This window comes from Photinus pyralis, unplaced genomic scaffold (assembly GCF_008802855.1).
Source record: "Photinus pyralis isolate 1611_PpyrPB1 unplaced genomic scaffold, Ppyr1.3 Ppyr1.4_LG1, whole genome shotgun sequence".
In the NCBI taxonomy this organism is placed as follows: domain Eukaryota; kingdom Metazoa; phylum Arthropoda; class Insecta; order Coleoptera; family Lampyridae; genus Photinus; species Photinus pyralis.
Genome location: NW_022170249.1, coordinates 56,639,912 through 56,659,164, shown reverse-complemented (window position 1 = coordinate 56,659,164; position 19,253 = coordinate 56,639,912). Strand labels below are relative to the sequence as shown.

At 37.4% G+C, this 19,253-nt stretch overlaps 2 protein-coding genes and 1 pseudogene across 2 annotated transcripts; 1 reads left to right on the top strand and 2 right to left on the bottom strand.

Annotated features, from left to right (window-relative positions):
- The first annotated feature begins 1,143 nt into the window (after window positions 1–1,143).
- LOC116158825 lies at window positions 1,144–4,182 on the top strand (annotated as a pseudogene).
- On the bottom strand, window positions 3,365–4,186 carry LOC116158835. The gene is made up of 2 exons (XM_031471686.1): window positions 3,975–4,186; window positions 3,365–3,824 (listed from the first exon to the last, which is right to left on the bottom strand). The coding sequence occupies exons 1-2, from the start codon at window positions 4,155–4,157 to the stop codon at window positions 3,636–3,638; spliced, it is 372 nt and encodes a 123-aa protein (XP_031327546.1). The 5' UTR covers window positions 4,158–4,186; the 3' UTR covers window positions 3,365–3,635.
- Window positions 4,187–16,657: 12,471 nt separating this feature from the next.
- LOC116163817 (general transcription factor II-I repeat domain-containing protein 2-like) lies at window positions 16,658–17,473 on the bottom strand. Its single transcript, XM_031477950.1, has one exon. The coding sequence runs from the start codon at window positions 17,471–17,473 to the stop codon at window positions 16,658–16,660; it is 816 nt and encodes a 271-aa protein (XP_031333810.1).
- Window positions 17,474–19,253: the final 1,780 nt, after the last annotated feature.

Genomic DNA, 19,253 nt, shown 5'->3' with positions numbered 1-19,253 from the left:
AAAACAAATTTTTGTTGAGGTGCTCGATATCATTTTATTAGAAATGATTAGAAGGTTCAGCGACAACAAGGAACTAATAACAGCTATTGCCGCCGCCGAAGAACTCGATTATGATAAGTTTCAATATTTGTCTTCTTTGGGAATAGTCTTACCAACTAAAGAAGAAACTGCAGTCGTCAAAGCATACTTAAAGAACATTGAAAACTGTAACATTTTTCAAGAGATCTATGAGCAGAGAATCGCGTTTAAAAATACGTATCAGCTACTAGCTGCTACACGAATTTTTGGGTGCAGTACAGCTATATGTGAGTCCACCTTTTCTGTTTTAACCAGAGTCGATCGCCCAGCTCGTTCAATGATGCACCAAAGGTTGGCAAATTTAGTTCTTTTGGCATTTGAAAAACAGCGTACGAATAAAATAGACTTTGATAGGTTTTTACGACTATTTAATAATGTAAAAAATCGACGATTGCAATTGTTTTAATTTTTTTAAGCAAATCGAAATTTATTTCAGGGTATATATGTTATCTTATTAATAAAATAAATAATAAAAAAAACTTGCCCCCTCTAACGATTAGCTTGCCCCTCTTTTGTAAGTTTTCTAGCTACGGGGCTGCTTTACTATTGTCTTTTAAATTAAAAAACTATATAAACTTCTTTGTCTTTTCATGATGTAGTGTTGTAGAAGCACCGATTCAATGATTCAAACGAAAAAAGACCGAGCACTCCCGTTAGTTTCAACTACCACTTCGAAAATCAGCAATGTGCGCGCTGCACCACAAGGTCCACAAGTGACTGACTAGTGAGACTTGAGAGGTAGTTGCCACAAAGTACGCTGACTCAGCTGACTGGTGCTATACGATGATGGCGTGGGAGTAAAATGAATGTTGTCAAAGAGAGCAATATTTATTTGCTTATTTTGATGAATTCGGTTTTAAAACACGAAATTATAAGTGTATAAAGTTGTTACACAATCGAGCGTAAGCGTATACCCAACACGCTTGAGGGTATAAAGTGGTTATACGCATTTCTTCAAAATAAAATAGTTATTATACGGCGTATACCGTCCGTATACCCTCGACTACACCACTGGGCAGAATACTCATCGTCAAGTGTTGTTCCGTGCTTCACCAAGGCGGGCAACGGTTAAATGCTAGAAGGAACGTTTTAACAGATTATTTCGTTAGCAGTGTTAAGGCGCGCCCAGACATGGCGAACGAGCGCGAACAAGCGTTGGCGAACGCAAACAAGCATCGACGAGCGGAAAGCAGAGAGATTTTCTTTAAAACGAGCGCGAACGAACAATTCGCGGCCATTTTACCATTCGTTTGTGTTCCACAGTTTTCTGTTTTCGAGCATGGATTCGACTCGAAAGAAAAAAATAATAGTAGCAAGTGCTGCGTTTTTGTTTCTGAAATTAAACGAGAAAAAACGCAGAAGGCGCCGTCGATGGTGGATGACATCAATATTTAGAGACAGAGAAAACCGTAATGCTTCAGAATTATTGCTTACCCTTACACAAGAAGATTCCGGGCATTTTACAAACTTTTCCAGAATGACTGCCACTGATTTTGAAGAATTGTTGCAATTAATAGGACCAAAAATAGAAAAAAAAGGACACTTATTACAGAGAAGCTATTCCAGCAAAAGAAAGACTAAGTGTGACTTTAAGATTTCTTGCAACAGGGGATTCCTACGCCAGCCTTAGTTATCTATTTAAATTTTCAAAACAAGTTATTGCAACGATTATTCCTGAAGTTTGTGCTGCGATAATAGACGCTCTACGACATGAAATTAAGGTAGGTAAGATACTTTTTTATATTTATTTCACCAATTGCTATATGCATAGGTTAGGGATAATGTTACAAAAAATATTACATTAAAACTACCGATGCCTATTGAAAATTTGTGAAAAATGTAAGTAACGAGGGTGCTGCAGATTCTTCTGTATGTCTGTCATTAGACTCGTGAACTGTAGATCCCATGCTCATTGCTGAAACTTGTTCTGCATGTTGCAACGGAGCTGTCTGCATAGGAGTTGGAGTTATCTGATGGTTACTCGCCGGTAGGCTTTGATTAGTTGAAAACTGTTGCTGAGAATTTTGATTAGGATTCCCAAGGCTTAGTGAAGGTGAAGGGAATGGTGTCACCGTTGTTGAAGAATGCGCAGAAGCCGAGCTGGAATACTGAGGCTGGAACTGTGATTGCATATGTAATAATGGCTGCCTAAATCTTCCCATTTCAGCGTCAAACAGATTTTGATTTATATAATGCTTGGCTACAATTCTCGAGTGACTATCTAATGTTCTCAACGTTTTCGCAACGTATTCTCCAAATACATCATTATCATCACGAGTAACTGGACGTTCTGATGCAGTCGATTTCAAAATACTATAAACTTCATCTATTCTAGGATCTTCTTTAGGCCTCTTGGCACACGATGATTTTGAAAACAAAGGTTGTTTTAGAGTGCTTTTTGTAGTCGTGGTAGATAAGGGCATCTCACTTTTTTCTTCGTCACATTTGCTTCCAGTTTCCTTTGAGGTTGCTTCCTTTAAGGTTTTATCATTCCTTTCTTCATCTTCACCATCGCCCAGGATTTCATCGTCACCTTCACCGAGGAGCTGCTGGGAATCCTAAAAACCAAGGAAAAACATACAAAAGGTTAAGTTACAAAAATTAATGGTTTTATTAGTTTTGTTCGTGGTCTTGGTGATTAATTTTGGTTAGTTTGTTTATCGCCGCTCTTAAAATTATTTTTGAGTATTACAGAAAATAAATATCTATCAGGTAATTCTCTTTGTTCCAGACACCAACTTCCAGGGAAGAATGGCTCAAAATTTCGGAAGATTACTACAATTTATGGAATTTCCCCCATTGTTTAGGCGCGATAGACGGGAAGCACATAGCTTTACAAGCACCTATCAACAGCGGTTCCGACTACTTTAACTATAAATCGCACTTCAGTATTGTGTTAATGGCAGTTGTTGATGCAAATTACAAATTTATTTATGCAGACGTCGGTTGTCAAGGACGTATTTCCGATGGTGGTGTGTTTAAAAATACTAGTTTCTATCTTGACATGGAATCAAATTCTTTAAACTTGCCAGAAGAAGCGCCCCTCCCAACAACCAATTCTGTCGCACCTTACGTGTTTGTAGCAGATGACGCGTTTCCGCTTATGAAAAATATTATGAAACCCTATACAGGATCCTGGGAAAAAGGTACAAAAGAAAGAGCTTTCAATTATCGACTGAGTAGAGCGCGACGAATTGTTGAAAATGCATTCGGCATATTATCGTCTGTATTCAGAGTGTTCAGGAAACCAATGCTGTTAAATCCTGATAAAGCAACTCTTGTTGTGCTTGCATGTTTATATCTACACAACTTTTTAAGAAATCGCAAAAACTATAATAATTTTACCGAGAAGTCAGGTGTAGAAAAAAAAGTACGCAAGGGAACGATTACCAAGAAAGATCGGCGTTTAGCTCTTTTCGATGTATTCCTCGAAAAACAGCCGAAAATGTAAAAAAAATCAGGGATACGTTTGCGGAATTTTGCAAAACAGAACGCGTTTCATGGCAAGACGATTATGAGTAGGTTATCTATATATTGTTATTAACTATTATTGTTCGTTACGGTAAAATATGTATCTGAATAAAAATTCTTACTTCTGAAGTATTTTGTGTTTTCCGTGGAGTATAACGATCTGACATAAATGCCAAAGCATCATAAGCAAACCAGGTGGGAGTATATTTGTCAGCTGTCGCCATGCCTGAATGAGTAACATCTTTGACTTTTTGTCTCTCCCTTCTATACGACGCCTAAAAAAAATAATAAATATTACATTACCTACAGACCATATACCTAAAAATAGGTACCCACCTATGCAAAAATCTGGAACTTTTAAGTTCAATTAAAATTTTAATAACAAAGAAAATTAAGGAACAATGTTTAATAAATCATTAACTTACCTGTAAACTCTTCCATTTCTTTTTTACTTCTTCTGGTGTACTATTGTAAGTACGAGCTAATTCGGACCACGCATCATTCTTTTTCCTTGTAATTTTGTAAAAGGGATTTTGGCTATCCCATAGCATTGCCAACTTTTCCACATCTTTTATAAAAGAAATAACTATGTCGTTGGACCATTCCATGAGGCTTAACACGCAAAATCAATCAACACTGCTAGTTTAACTCAACCTGTTGACTCAACTGCCACTTTTCGTTTGCAAATGCAACAGCGACCGTTCGTTCCCCGTCCAGACCTGACGATCGCGATCAAACACGAACGAGCATTTTCCTTTGATGTACCGACCGACGGCGGATCGCGTTCGCCGACGTTTGTCGTTGCTTCTTCATGTTCGTTTGCGCTTGCCGCTACATCCACACTTGACGAAATTCTCGTGCTCGCGAGTGCTTGTTCGCCATGTCTGGACGCGCCTTTAGAAATCTGCCAAGGCAGGATAAATACGTTTAGGCTCCTGAACATTATAACTTACTAGCTTACATAAAGAGTACTAGCTAGTACACATAACTTTTAAGGTACGCGTACACGCGGCGACATAGCAGAAACTGGCGTCTTCAAAAAAAAAGTCCGATGCACGCTGCTTGCAAGCAGCTTGCCCGCCGCGGTTCTGCTGGAGTGTACTGCGCAACTAGAGCCAATGTACTGCTAAACCGTCGGCGTTCGCCCGACACTTGCACGCGGCTTGAAAACACGCAAATGTGCATCGAGCCTTAGGTGCTACTTATTTTAGACAATCATTCTTCCCACCTATCCCTTCCCGTAATCGATTTTTGTCAAGATTTCATATCACTTCTATCATTCCCTCCACACACTTCTCACAAGCTACAACCGCTTGACCGTACAGTATTTGGGCCATTCAGAAGATTTTATTTTTCACTTTATTGTAATTCAATGATAATTCCTTGGACACAAGTCCATAACAACCAGCGCGTAATAGGTTAATTATATTCGTGAATTTTTTTTTATTAAAGTCAAACTAAATACAACTTGTAATACAAAAATTAAGCCCAATTACCCGCTAATATGAAAATTACAATTTTCAAACTTTCCCGAAAAGTAAGTAATATTTTTGTTAGAAAGGCCAGGGACGTTTATATTTTTATCTGATATGGATGACGACAGATCCAAGTGATCATCTGAATATGATGTAAGGCTAACATTATTCGAGGTTTCGCCTCCAGATGAACCCACCGCGCTTGCAATAATGCTAGATATTCGATTTTTGGAAATTAGGGTACGTGCTCTGCACCACCGTATTACTCTTCCACTTGCCGTGCATTTTCTGAACAAATTTTGGTTACGTGTTCATCTTTAGTGCAATTAGAAAGCAAATTTGACGTTTCTAAGTAAACAGTTTATTTTATTTCATCGACTACCATATTATTTTATTGTATTTACGGAAAGAACGCGTTCACCTCGGCGAATCAAGTAACTAATTCTGGATTGTTCTTTAAGAATAAAGTGAAAAATAAAATCTTGTATGCACCACGGCGACTTTACCAGATCATTACGCCCATCGAACGATATCCAGCTCTCGGCGCCATTATTTCACTTGTAGGGATTTTGCTCCTTTTACCTTTAGGATAGAATTTTGACCTAAGTCCCCCTTTTTTTAATTATTTGGTGGGAATACTCCCGGCTAGCCCTTAGGTCAGTTCTTCCTTACTGTCCTAACAAACTTCTCCTTTGTGCAAAAATATCCTCCAGCGGAAAATTGTACGTTTATGGGAGTACCCAAACTAAACCCAGAGATTGAGGCTGCTTTCACCGAGGCACTTAAAGGACGGGAGCAAGGTTGTCTAGGCAATTTGGGAGCGGCTTTAGCAGCCATTGGAAAAGGGATAAGCCTTAGTCTGCAAGAAGGGGAGGGGATACGCTTCCCTCTACCGTTAATAAAGTGTCTCAGCGATGCTTTACGGCTAATAGCCGATTGCCATTTTCAGCATTCGATGGCCCGGCGTTTCACTGCAACGTCGAACATAAATAAATCTTCTCGGGCTACATTGACCAAGGCTCCGATTGGAGATTGGTTGTTTGGCGATGCCCTATGTGAGAGAGTGAAGGCAGCAAAAGTGCTAGAGCGAGAATCTAATGACCGTAAAGTTCAGAAGGTGACCTCCACCCAGTTTCGTAGTAAGAGGCCTAGTTCCTCGTTAAACTCGAAGGACCTGTCACGTTTACCCGACAACAGTCGCCGGGGTAGGCCAAACTTCTCATTTCGTCAAGACCGTCAACCACAACTAATGTTGTCCGGGACAAAGAAGCATCCAGTGCTGCAAAAGCGGCTGCGATGACAGAACAAATCCAGACAGTACCGTTAGAGGTAAGACGATACTGTGGACGTCTTGGCACTTTTCTGCGGGCATGGAGGGCCATCACAAGTGATACAAAGGTGTGGTCCTGGATTCAGGGATATAAAATCCCGTTTATTAAAAAACCAGTACAATTCTCCATCCCTAGGGAGCATGTTTGGTCTGCGTCTGAACAACAGAAGGTTCGCTTGCATTTGGACAAGCTTATATCTATAAGAGCTGTTAGTGCTTCTCGTCATGAGAAGAATCAGTTTCTTTAGAATATATTTTTAGTACCAAAAGTCGGGATTTGCTTTTGATTTTATATTTGCACAAAATCTGAAGCAATACGTGATTACCCTTTGCAACTTAAGACAAACTAGAATATTTTTCAAATATACTTTCTAAAGCATTTGTGACTGTAATGATTTACTATGTTCCTTTAACCAATTGTTTTAAATGTGACCACTCCTTTTCAGAGTGCTTTAAAAATTGGGGAGCTTCTTTCCAAAGTTTGCTAAGAATTAATTTATTTGGGGTTGATCCTCGGCATGCAATATCAGCGGGGTTATCTTTTGTGCTAACTGTAGCGTTATCGCTTACCTTATTAACTCCGCGAGCGCGTCACTCGAAGTCCCCTCGTCGTGGCTCTTCTCGAGCTGTCTCTCTTTGGCTCATGCGCACGGTCACACCGTATAGCACATCCCCCCTTCTGTAGGGTGTTCGAACCGGACATCATGTTCCCGACTTGTCTAAAGGCCGCTACTCATTATTCGTAACTTCGTTTCGTTAATGCGATTCGTCGCTTCATCTCGTTAAATTCGCGCTTCGACCATCTGACGCATTACATCCTACTCATTATGCGTGGATTCACTTCGCTTCGATGGTGCATGGAAATTTCCATTGTGCGAAGTGCGACCAAAAAACTGCCATGTTCTCAGAATCAAAATATAGTGGTCAAGTTTACTACTTCTAAGACAAACATTTTGTGTGTTTTTTTAATAAAACATTTTGTGTTTTTTATTGCCGTAAATGAATTGTGAAGAAGACCTGCTTCTTCTCGCTTGTTATGTGGTTATTTCGAATTCAAAGAAAAAAAAAAAGAAAAAAAAGGTGGTGGACATGTTTCTTCTCACATAATCCCTCGGAAACACCTTCATGAAATATCTTGCACCCTATGGCATTAAATGCAAACTATAGGGCTCCAATAAGATGCAAATTTTGCAATGACCTGGACAAAAACGATACTAACACATTAATATCATACCGTGTAAAATTGCAAGGTTCACATTTGAAAGTGTTTAGATACTTTGTGTGATCACATATATTTATTATTGATTAGGTACTTATTGCATACTCAGGCGGATCAAATTTAAAGTCTTAAGAAACTGTAAGTTATTTACTTTCAGATTCGATTTATTAATTGTTTCAAAAAGGCAATGTTCACATTTAAAACGTTCGCAACTTGTACTTACGTTATAGCAGAATATGCAGTCTCTAATCCTAATCGAACGTTTCAACACGTTTTTTTTTACTTAATATTTGTTAATTTAGAGGGAAACTTCAAGTTATACACATCAGATAATAATCGGCTGCGACAGACTACATGTAAAAGCGCGATGTAAACAAAAGATCTGGTTCAAACATGGCCGATTTCAGAACAACCAATAGAAAGTGAGACCACATTATGGCCACACTGTCAATATAGAGTCACTGTAGCCACTTACGACAACTCCCGCCCGTTTTTGGTCGTTTGGTGTTTCTACTACCGTCAACAAACTCTGGAGATATTTTGGGAAATACTTTGTGGGCAAATTTTAAACTTTATGAATTAGAGGAAATCATGCGTCATCGTGGGCAGCATGCATTTTGCATTGCTTTAAATAACATGGCGGAAGGACAAATGACAGACGCAGATGTAAAGCTGATAGAAAGTAGAAAAATAACAGATGATAACCAGCCGCCGCTTAATGCCATTAGGTTGTTTCATCGAAGAATAGACTGCGATGAATACAATGTAGCATATCACCAGAAGTTAAGTACGGAAGGAATCTGGGCATTAGCACACGATGTTGTCAGCGGTAAATTGAACTGTTTTTTTTTTTGGAAATACTGCCACCCATTATATTGTAGCAAATATAATTTAAAATTTTAATAAAATGAATTTCTGGATCAATAGGAGAAGGGTGCAATGCGGCAGCTGCTTGAAAAGGCTAAAATAATGGACGCTCCGAACGCTGAAGGACTTCCCTACAAAACACATTTACAAATAGACGCCTTTATTTTGTATTTTGAAGAGAATTGATTATGGGACTAACCAAAAACACCTAAAATACAAAGACGAAGTACTGGCGTTAAAACTGATGTGACGTCACGCCTTGTAGGCCTGCGTATACTCAGGCTCAGTACTCAGTCACGGTGTGTTAATGACACAACTCAGTCACTAACCGCCGGTATTACATATGGCGGCTAAATGTTTCGGCTAGCTATCTCTCGGCCCGGAGATAGCTATCGGCTACCTTATAAGGTGTCATACGACATCATACCAAGTCATAGTTAGCTAGCTGAACGATAGCCATGACTGCATTATGTTTTCAGTAACTTTCTAGATGTGTTTTAGCACGTTGGTAGTAAAGCGAACTAAAAACAAATAGTTAGGCACAAACTTCCGCCTTGCGCTGTCATAATTTGATATAAAATTGAGTTATAGATTTGAGTCACGAAAATGAACAAAAGGTCCGCAAATTTCAGTTCTGAAGAGTGCTTCTTACTCGTGGACCTGGTCCGTAAGTACCAAAATGTTGTTGAAAATAAAGTGACGAATTCAAAAAGTTGGCAAGATAAGGTTGGTGCATCTTTTATATACTTATTTGTGAATTAAATAAGTTCATACAAGCACAACATTTTAGAAAAAGGCATGGGATGTAATAGCTACTGATTTCAATTCATGCAGCGGCACTCCGAGAACCGCTGAGCAATTGCGATCGAAATTCGATAAGTTGAAGAAGGATACTAGGAAAGTTTTTGCTGCTGTTAGGCTTAATACCATAGCCACAGGAGGTGGGCCATTTGAAAATCCAAAAATTGATTTACTTTACGAACAAGTTAAGGAAATAATAAAATTTAGCTGCGATGGCCTCCCCCCTAATTTTGATGGTGATGTAATAAACCATAATAATATTGTCATCGACTCGAATACAAAAAAGGTATGTAATTAATTTTGTAGAAATGACGTTTGTTTGATCTGATTCTAAGAATTTATTATTTGTAGAACGTAGAAGAAGAAACTGTTGCAAACATTGGCGATGCATCAATATTGATTGAGGATGCATTAACATTGAATGATTTACCAATAGATATGGAAAACATTCAAATACAAAACGATATAAATATAGTCGGACCGAGTGGCAGCAGAAGAGAACAATTTAAGACTGCAGTCAGAAAACATTCGGGTAAATATAATTTCATTGAAACATCTATTCGCGTTTATCATCTGGGAAGTGTATGTAGAATACTAGCATTAAAGCAATGAAAATGAATGTAATCGTTATATAATCCACTTTTAGGAGCGGTTAAGAGGACAGCCAAACCGCCGTCACAAAACCAGGCAGTTATGCAATCGTGGACAAAGGCCCGAAGAGAATTGGCAGACCTCCAAAAAGACTTATTAAAAAAGGAATTCCAGGAGCGGGAAAGCAGATAAAACATTTTATTCGAAAAAGAGAAGCAAATTAAGGATCTACAAATTCAAAAACTAAAATTAGAGATAAAGTATTTAATGTCAACTGATGGTTAAAAACAAAACTAGAATTTTTTAATGTTCAAATGGCTGGTGTTCGGGAGAAGGGGAATAAGTCGAAAATGTCATATTCGAGAAAAACGGGTTTAAAGTTTCGTAAGAGTAATAATTATGTTTTGTTGTTTTAAATAAGTTTGAGTTCTAATTTTTTTTATTAAACGCTTTTATTGACTCTAGTTTACATAAAACATAAATTTACATTTATAAAATGATTACATAATAAAAAAAATCAAATTGTTCCCTTTTTCTCAAAAAAAATATTTTTTAAACTCAACAAGTACCCTTTTACACAAATATTAGCATTAATTTTCGCCATCATAATTCTCGTTTTCTCAATCGGAATCAGCAATTGGGTTAGTTTTTCTTAAAAACATACATCGAAATGGTTCCTCCCTATCTAATTTTGTCTTGTCTACCAAACCAGGATTCCTAGAATATCTGAGCCATTTTATGTTCCTCCATACATCCAAAGGACATAAAAATGGTTTTACTATTTAAGTGCGATAGTGGGAAAAATAGGTACCTACATGTCTACATATCACCTTTTTCACAAAACAACATTATAGCGTATATGGTAATAAGTCGTCTTATACCACTTTTCACAAACATTGTGGGCTCAATGTATAGACATAAGTGCACTTACATCACTTTACACACAAGAATCCTTTGCAAATCGACTTATACCCCTCAACACTATATAAATTCCTTGGATAGGATTAAGCTAGACTTATACCCGTTTTCTCATGCAAAGAACTCTACATTTTGAAGTATATGACACACTTATCTCATTTTACCCAAAATTGGACTTATACCCCTTTTCCCGAACACCAGCCAAATGTTCTTGCATAACTTGTTATTGTTGTATTAATCTATTTCTAAAATATTCTAAAAAATCTACATTTATTGCATTAATGTTATTATTAATATTGTTTTCAAGCGGTATATCTCCAGCTTCCACCTGTTCTTCTAAGTCGCCATCCATAGGAGGTTCGTCTTCATTATTATCTACTCCAATGTTGTGTAACACAGCACAAGCAACAATGATCGCTTGTACAGTGGTTATCTGTAGCTTTAGTGTTAATGCCAAAACGGGGAACCTTCTCTTTAAGATTCCGAATACTCTTTCTATTGTATTCCTGGTTCTAATATGCGCATTTTGGTATGCGTGTTCCTCCGGACGGACAGGATTTCTTAAGGGAGTTTTCAAATATCTTGTTGCCCCATACCCACCGTCACCAAGAAGAACCCCGTTTCCGAAGTTCCCATTTTCAAACTTGTTTAATGTTAGAATTATTAAAATATGTCTGATCATGACTTGATCCAGGCCAACGTGCTACAATGTCTGTAATTTTTAGATTAGCATTGCAAATGGCTTGGACATTTAAGGAAAACCATCCTTTTCTATTTCTAAAATCTTCACTATTTTCTCCCCCAGGTGATCGCAATTTTACGTGAGTGCAATCTATTGCACCAATAATTCGGGGGAAACCACCTATTTGGAAAAACTGTTGTTGTTGTTCCCTTCGTTCCTCATCAGTAGACGGAAAAGTAACAAAGTCTTCTCGAAGTGCTGCAATTGCTCTCGACACTTTAAAAATAACTCGAGATGCTGTCGCCTTTGCACTCCTGTGAAGTCGCCTACCGTTATAAGCATGTTCCCACATGCATAAAATCTCAACGCTAACAAGAGCTGATTCAGTGATGATAACCCATTGTTCCTAGAAATATATAAAATATTAGACGTATTTTACAATGTAACGTAAATCTTTAGCGTTTTATTCTATTACCTGTTAGTTTGAAATTTAATCTGATCCACCAATTGCTCGTGAAGCGCTGCGACGGTTGGTTTTGTAAGACGAAATCTCATGAAGAATTCGTCGTCGTTATATTCGTCGAACAATGTTATAAGTTGCCTGAATCGTTTTCGCGCTCTCGTCTTTTGCAAAAACCCTTCTAACATTTCATCATCACTATCACTATTTACATTTAAATGTCTCAATAACGCCATTTAGTGGTCGATTCGATTCGAAACGATTAAAAAACGATTAACTGACAGAAATGCGTTCGATGACAACAATTATTCTGATTGAATATTGCCGGCGTCTCATTGGCTACGATCTGTTGGCTCAGAGATAGCAGGCACTTTTGGTGACGGCTAAGCTATCTGACGGCTATCTCGACAACCGCTAGCTAGCTCAGTATTGTAATACGCTACTTTTTGTTTAGCTGAGAGTTAGCCGTAGCTCTTACAGCTAACCCTACTTCGTAATACCGGCCGTAAGTGATCTAAATTTTACCCATTATTTATCATTTGAACGTTTTATTTGATCTTTTTTGTACTTTCAACAAACCTCAATAGAGTAGTAATAAATGTACTTGATCGTAATGCTCCTGAAGTGTTGCGTTCTCGGCTGTACATGCAATTATGCAAGCGGTGAGAAAGTGCGAGTGTTTTAGTTTCCTGTAGATGACGTAGAAAATGGCTAACAGCTATTCCCTACGAAAAATTTGTGCCGAATAAGAATAGCAGAGTCTGTGAATGTCACTTTGTAAAGGAGGATTTCATCTACAAGATTTCCCAACAGGATACAAAAACGGGTGAGATCGCTTTCATTACTTGAACGTTGCCACGATTAAAAGAAACTAGTGTACCAAGTAAATTTCCGAATTTGCCAAAATACTTGTCGAAAAACATATCATATCGAAAAAGCAAAGACGAAAAACTTGGGAATTAGATGAAATACGTTTTAAACAAGGACTTGAGTTACTTCGACAACAGCTTCCCTTAATAGCTGCTATTGCTACGACCATCACAAAGTCTCAGGGATCTTCAATTCCAAATGTTGTTTGTGTCCGTAGGCTTGGAACCCGGGCCTTAACCAGAGAACTACTTTATGTAGCGTGCAGCCCAGCTACAAGCTTAGAAGGTTTGTACATCGACGGTGATTTCGAAAAGCCCAAACCACCTAAAACCGATTCAGTTACAGCAGAAATGAAACGGCTGAGAGCAATTGACATTGAGTATCCATTTTTCTTTCTGCAAGATTTTAGTGAAGAAATAACACTCTTTTATATAAATGTAGAGTATTTAATGAAACACAAGGAAGATTATATCAAGTGATTTGTGCCCTGCATCAGCAACGTTTGCGGCGTTTGTGGAACCACATATTTTGGACACTGATATACAGTGAGTTTTTTTTAAATGCGAACATAGGAGTTTACATGCAATGTAATTTCCCTATGTTCGATTTTTAAAAAAACACATCAATCTATGAGGTGTGCGCGGTTCACCCTCCCAAATCGCGCAACTTGTGTGACTATGAACAGCAACTCTAATAGTCTTTATGATGAAGAGCACTCGGTAAGATTTCTTGTGAGGCCACAGCAACTTTAGGATACATTTTTCTGAAACTTACGATAACTTGCCCTCACAGGCCACGCACTGACACCACAACTCATTGTGAACCAACCTTCAATTATTTGTAGGTCATGTGCACCTGGTATTCTACTAATTTGATCTATTCAATACATAAATGATGAAAATAAGAAAATAAATACCGAAAACAATTACAATAAATGTTCGAAGTGTCCTCCTTGACATTCTAAGCAATAACCTAACCGATTTCGTAATTAAATTGGACGACGGTATTTTTAAAAATGTGACAGCTGTCAATTGTATCTACTACTCATTTGAACTACTCAATAGATTGATGTGTTTTTTTTTTAAATCGAACATAGGGAAATTACATTGCATGCAAACTCCTATGTTCGCATTTAAAAAAAATTCACTGTAGTTGATCTAAACAATTTTGCCGTTGTTCATCGAACAAATTCGATCTCTCGGCAAATGTCAAGACGGTAGCGTTGTATACCAGAGAATTGGAACAAGTGCTGTTCATGTGTTGGAGAACTCTTACCAGCAGTACAGGCCACTGTTTAGCAATTTATTGGAATTTTCAAAGCGTCACATATGTTATGATTTACAGAAGTCTACAGTTTTCAGTTGTTTTATTCAGACAATTTATTTCGAATATAATAGAAAGCGTATGTAATATTATTTGGTGATATAAACATTGATCTGACGCAAAAGACCAACCACAATTTTCTAAATTTTTTCAATAACTGTGGTTTAAAAGGCACTCTTGACATTAGCAGCCCTACAACAATTGCCGGATCTCATATTGATTGCTTATTCTCTAACGTTCCGAACTTAAAAGCATCAATTTACGATATACATTTTGGTCATCACAAAGGTATTTCTTGTATTATTCCAAATAATAATTAGAAGAGGATTGATTGTTATGTAATGTATATATTTGTACATGTGTTATCAAAAAATTTTATGAAATAAATTTACCAATATACGAACAAATTACATGGATGCCATTTCATTAATCGGAGCTCGTTTGATATATATTGGTTGTCCGATTTTATTTAACAAAAGTTATCGGTCACACGGACAGATAGATGGACAGACAAAGGAACAGACGGACATACCAACAGACAGACGACAATACAAAATTATGAACGATCTCTAGGATCTTTATTAAACGGAAAAAGTGTAAAATTATGGAACATGTAAAAAGTGTTTTTTTTTTTTGTTTTTTATAATAACTATTTTTTGTAAGCGGTACAGAAAAAATTCCTTCCTTGGTGTAAGCCTTGACACCATAACGAACCAAATAGCGAAAAAAGTAGAACAATAGCTCTTAAGATAAAGAACTAGTAGCGTCCCAAAGGATGGCCGGACGGACAAAGTGGCCACAATAGCGCATTTTTTTTTATTTTTGTGGAAATGCGCTAAAAATGTATGTTTATAGATGATACTGTTTTTCCAGTATCTAATATAAGAGTAACTTATTAAATGTGTATAGGTATAATAGCAATAACTACTGTTAAGTGATAAATGTTTATGAGTGCATACTGCAAAAAAACTAAACAGGTAGTTTATGAATCAATATTAAGCAAGAGACAGTCTGTATAAAATTATTAGGGCAGCTCATCATTCGTTATACCTACACGTACCAGCTGCTTATAAACATCTTCATTTGATAGAAGCTTTTCCAGTTCCTGTATTTCTAAAAGTGCGCTACACGGCAAAGCTTGTTCAACTAAAACGAAATGTTCCATACTTTACCCTTACAGAATTTTATTACTTACAAGACGTATAGTGCGGGTTTCCAGTGATGACTACGGGAGCAGCTAGTATGTCTATGGAAAGTGACCTATGATGGCCCCCCTAACTGTAATTGGTTGTAATTTTGATAATTATTGTGTTTTAAGACAAATTGGGTCAAAAGGAAGCTAGTATAGGGACCCTTGTAAGATAGCATTGAAATTTTCAAACACTTCTTCTTTACCATGAAACCATATTTTTTTTTAAAAAACTTCATGGGGGCCATCATAGGGCCGCACAGACTTATTAAGACTAGGGGCCACTCGAGCAAATCATGAACTGATGGCGGGCCGCCAGAAGTATAGGTAATTAAAGACAATAAAGAATTGATAATAATGTATTAAAATTAAAAAGGAATTTATTAATTTGAAGCGTGGCACTGCATAGTGCTTACAATCTTTTTTATATTTGGCTCAAATTTACTTGTAGCAACACGTAAAACTGCTTCCAAACTTTCATTTGCAAGGCGGTTTCTATTTTTTGTTTTATTATTATTAAGTATTGAAAAAGTTTGTTCACATATATAGGTAGAACCAAATAAGCTGGCACATTTCAGAGCGTTTGTGCGCAACTCTGTACATAATTTTATCAATGCAGCGGTAAAAGTTCAGCAAGTCCCCTTCGTTGAATTTGTTGCGTAAATCTTCGTCGTTTTGAATGTCGATAATTTCTAACTGCATTGACTCTGGCGCATTTTCAACTGAAATCGTGAAAGGATTGCTGAATATGTCCAACAGAGGTTTCACTTTTTTCAACTCCTAAAATCTGTCTTGAAAAGATTGAATCAAAATATCCAGCTTTTTTACATAACTGAAATTAATCACAGTTTTGTTGAATTTTTCAGCCATTTTCTTATAATTCGGAAAATGATTGTAATTTCCAGAATTCAATTGCGATCTGAAAAGTGTCAGCTTGCATTGAAAGGATGATACATGAGCGTAGAGCTGGGATATCAGTTGATTTTTACCTTGAAGCCGTGTGTTCAAGATATTCAAATGATTTGTAATGTCAACTAAAAAAGCCAAATCACACAACCAATCAGGATTTTTAAGTTCCGGGACATCCCTTTGCTTTTCCGCCAGAAATATTCCAATTTCTTCTATTAAATTTAGAAATCGTTCCAGTGTCAATCCACGACTTAGCCACCTTACTTCTGTATAATACAGTAAATCTCCATATTCGCTTTCGATGTCATCAAGGAATTGTTTGAATTGCCTGTGATTGAGTCCTCGTGATTTTATGAAATTTACAGTCGAAACTACCACTTTCATGACATTTTGAAAATCAATTTTTTTAGCACAAAGGGCTTCTTGGTGTATAATGCAGTGAAACTGCATGAGATCTTCAGCCTTTATGTTTTTTTAATGCAGATGGTTTTTCAGCAGAGTAACTAGCCCGGAATTGACACCTATCATCGAAGGAGCACCGTCAGTCGCAACTCCCGCTAATTCTGATAAGTCCAAGTCAGTTTTTGAACACTCATCCAAAAGTACATTGAGTATATCAACTCCTTTGGTTTGACCTTTCAATGAACACATTCCTAATAACTCTTCTAAGACTTCAAAATCTTGAGTAACACCTCGTATGAATATGAGAAGTTGAGCTGTGGAACTAATATCAGTGGATTCGTCGAGTGCTAATGAAAAAAATTCAATGATCTTAGTTTTTTCAGATAATTGTTCCGAAATATTACCCGACAAAGACATAATTCGTCTTTGGATAGTCATACGATTCAGTTGAATTTTCTCAAATTTTTTTGCTGCTTCTGGACACATTTTCTTAGCGGCAATTTCTATGCATTCTTTTACAAAATCCCCATCATTGAAAGGGCGACTTCGCTTGGCTATCATTTGAGAAATTTCATAACTAACTTCTGTAGCTGTTTCTGAATCTTGAATGGGTTTTGTAAACATAGCTTGCTGACCAATAAGCTCCCGTTTTAAAGACAACATTTTTTGCTTTCTTAATTCGCCTGTAAACTTGGTAAAAGAAGGATGCTGCGTTTCATAGTGCCTTTTTACATTATATTCCTTTGCAATCGCAACAGAATTCTTGCAAATTAAACAAACGACTTTGTTATGCGACCATACAAAAAAGTATTTCTCAGTCCAAATTTCTTGAAACTGCCGATTTTCATCTTTAACCTTACGTTTTTTACTAGGTCCTGGTTTGTCCATGTTGTTTTCTAATCCTGGCTAGGATTAACACAGCACCTAAAAACAATTACAGTACCTACTTAAATTACTCATCTTTTTTTAAATTATCAAAAGAATTGATTAAATGGGTAGGGAAACACTTATTAAAACAGAGTTTTACTTACGATTTCACAACACAATTATACACGGCACTTGACGGGTTAACACTGCAACAGGAAATCTACGTTGAATGTGGATCAAAATATTGCATTCTGTTGACACTTCACTCAAATTAAAACCGAACTGTCGGTCACTGCCGATTAGCGTGGCGCGTCGGAAACTTGAAACCGACTCTGGAAGCTCCGTGTATCTACGCGAGCAATCGTCGTTGCGCCGCCGGCCGCCGCGCTTCTTCAAGCAAACGAATTTAATCGAGATTTTTTTTCGTTTTATTCTGGAATAGAATTCAATATTTTTCGAATGTACGGGAGTATTATTTTTGCTGTCGGCGGGCCACCAGTATTCGACCGACGGGCCGCGGTCTGTGCATCCATATATGCCTATGAGCACATAGTTCCTATGGCGGCCCTATATATTTTAAATGGGTAAAAAAGCCAGATTTAGGAAATAAGTAATATTCGTTATAAATTAAAAAGTGTTTCCCATTTATTTATTGCAAAAGCGAAATATTACAAAATAAAAAATAATTCTTTCTAAAGGAATATGTCTTCTAAACTATAAAGTTGTATGTCGCTATTTGCAAAGATCGCAAGTAAACATTTTAACCATCCTAGTGGCCCCAGCACATTCGGTGGGGCACCAACTCTTGCATTTTTGGCATTTTATCCAAAAATCATTTCTACGTGAATGGGAATACAATTCATTGCAGTATAAGCATGCGGCATCTGAGTTGTCATCAGAGACTTCCCCAATACCTTCGTTGTCGCTATAACTTTCCAGTTGTTTATTGATTTTCCTCTTGGCTGCGTTGGCGGTTTTTCTGCGGATTTTCTCCAAAAATTTTTTTGCTATAGTGCAGCACCGAAACGATGTACCCGCACGAAACTTCACAGGCGCACTGCTGTTGCCACGCGGGCTGCATTGAATACTAAATATTGGCAACACACCTTGCACTTAACAAAATATGATAAGAGGGCCATCAGAGGCACAGGGCCGTCATAGGTCACTTTCCCCTAATATCTATAAAGTAAAACATTAACATGTTATACAGCAGATGATATAAACCTTCATCCCTGGATTCCATAATAGAAATCGTTTCTTGTCTAAAGTTCTCTACAAAATCCTCAATTTCATCCAGTGGGGATTGAGAGTCGGGAACTTCACCTAGAAGAAAGTTTTGAACATGCAATACACAAATGAAAATTATGAAATGCAGCAATACAATCGCCTAGTTTACAGTATGTATGTGCGATATTATGTTAAATAAATACTATATTATTACCTTCTTCAGAACCAGACGTCCAGACCTGGATACAGAACCTATTGACGGTGGAGTCTCCAGCTGAAAGTCGATATAATGTTTTTTTTGTTTTTGTCTCCTTCTCACAACTCTTTGTTCTGCTTCATCCATTTCGGACTCGGTGTTTTCAGTGGTCAGAAATTTTTCCTCTAGCGCTAATGCATCTTCATACGTTTCTACAAACGCAATTTAGTATTTTGAACCATTTCATTTACAAGGTACTTACGACACTGTTTCATAATTTTTACTTTATACTGAGGCCAACTACGGGATGCAGCTTCTGCACTTGCTGTTTACTGCAGATCCTTGGCCAATAGCAGATTGCATTGTCATCATCTTTGT

Coding starts and splice junctions, on each gene's coding strand:
- LOC116158835 (XM_031471686.1), bottom strand. CDS start 4,157: ATGGAATGGTCCAACGACATAGTTATTTCTTTTATAAAAGATGTGGAA. Junction 3,825..3,974: donor AGAAATGGAAGAGTTTACAG/GTAAGTTAATGA, acceptor TATTTTTTTTAG/GCGTCGTATAGAAGGGAGAG.
- LOC116163817 (XM_031477950.1), bottom strand. CDS start 17,473: ATGGACAAACCAGGACCTAGTAAAAAACGTAAGGTTAAAGATGAAAAT.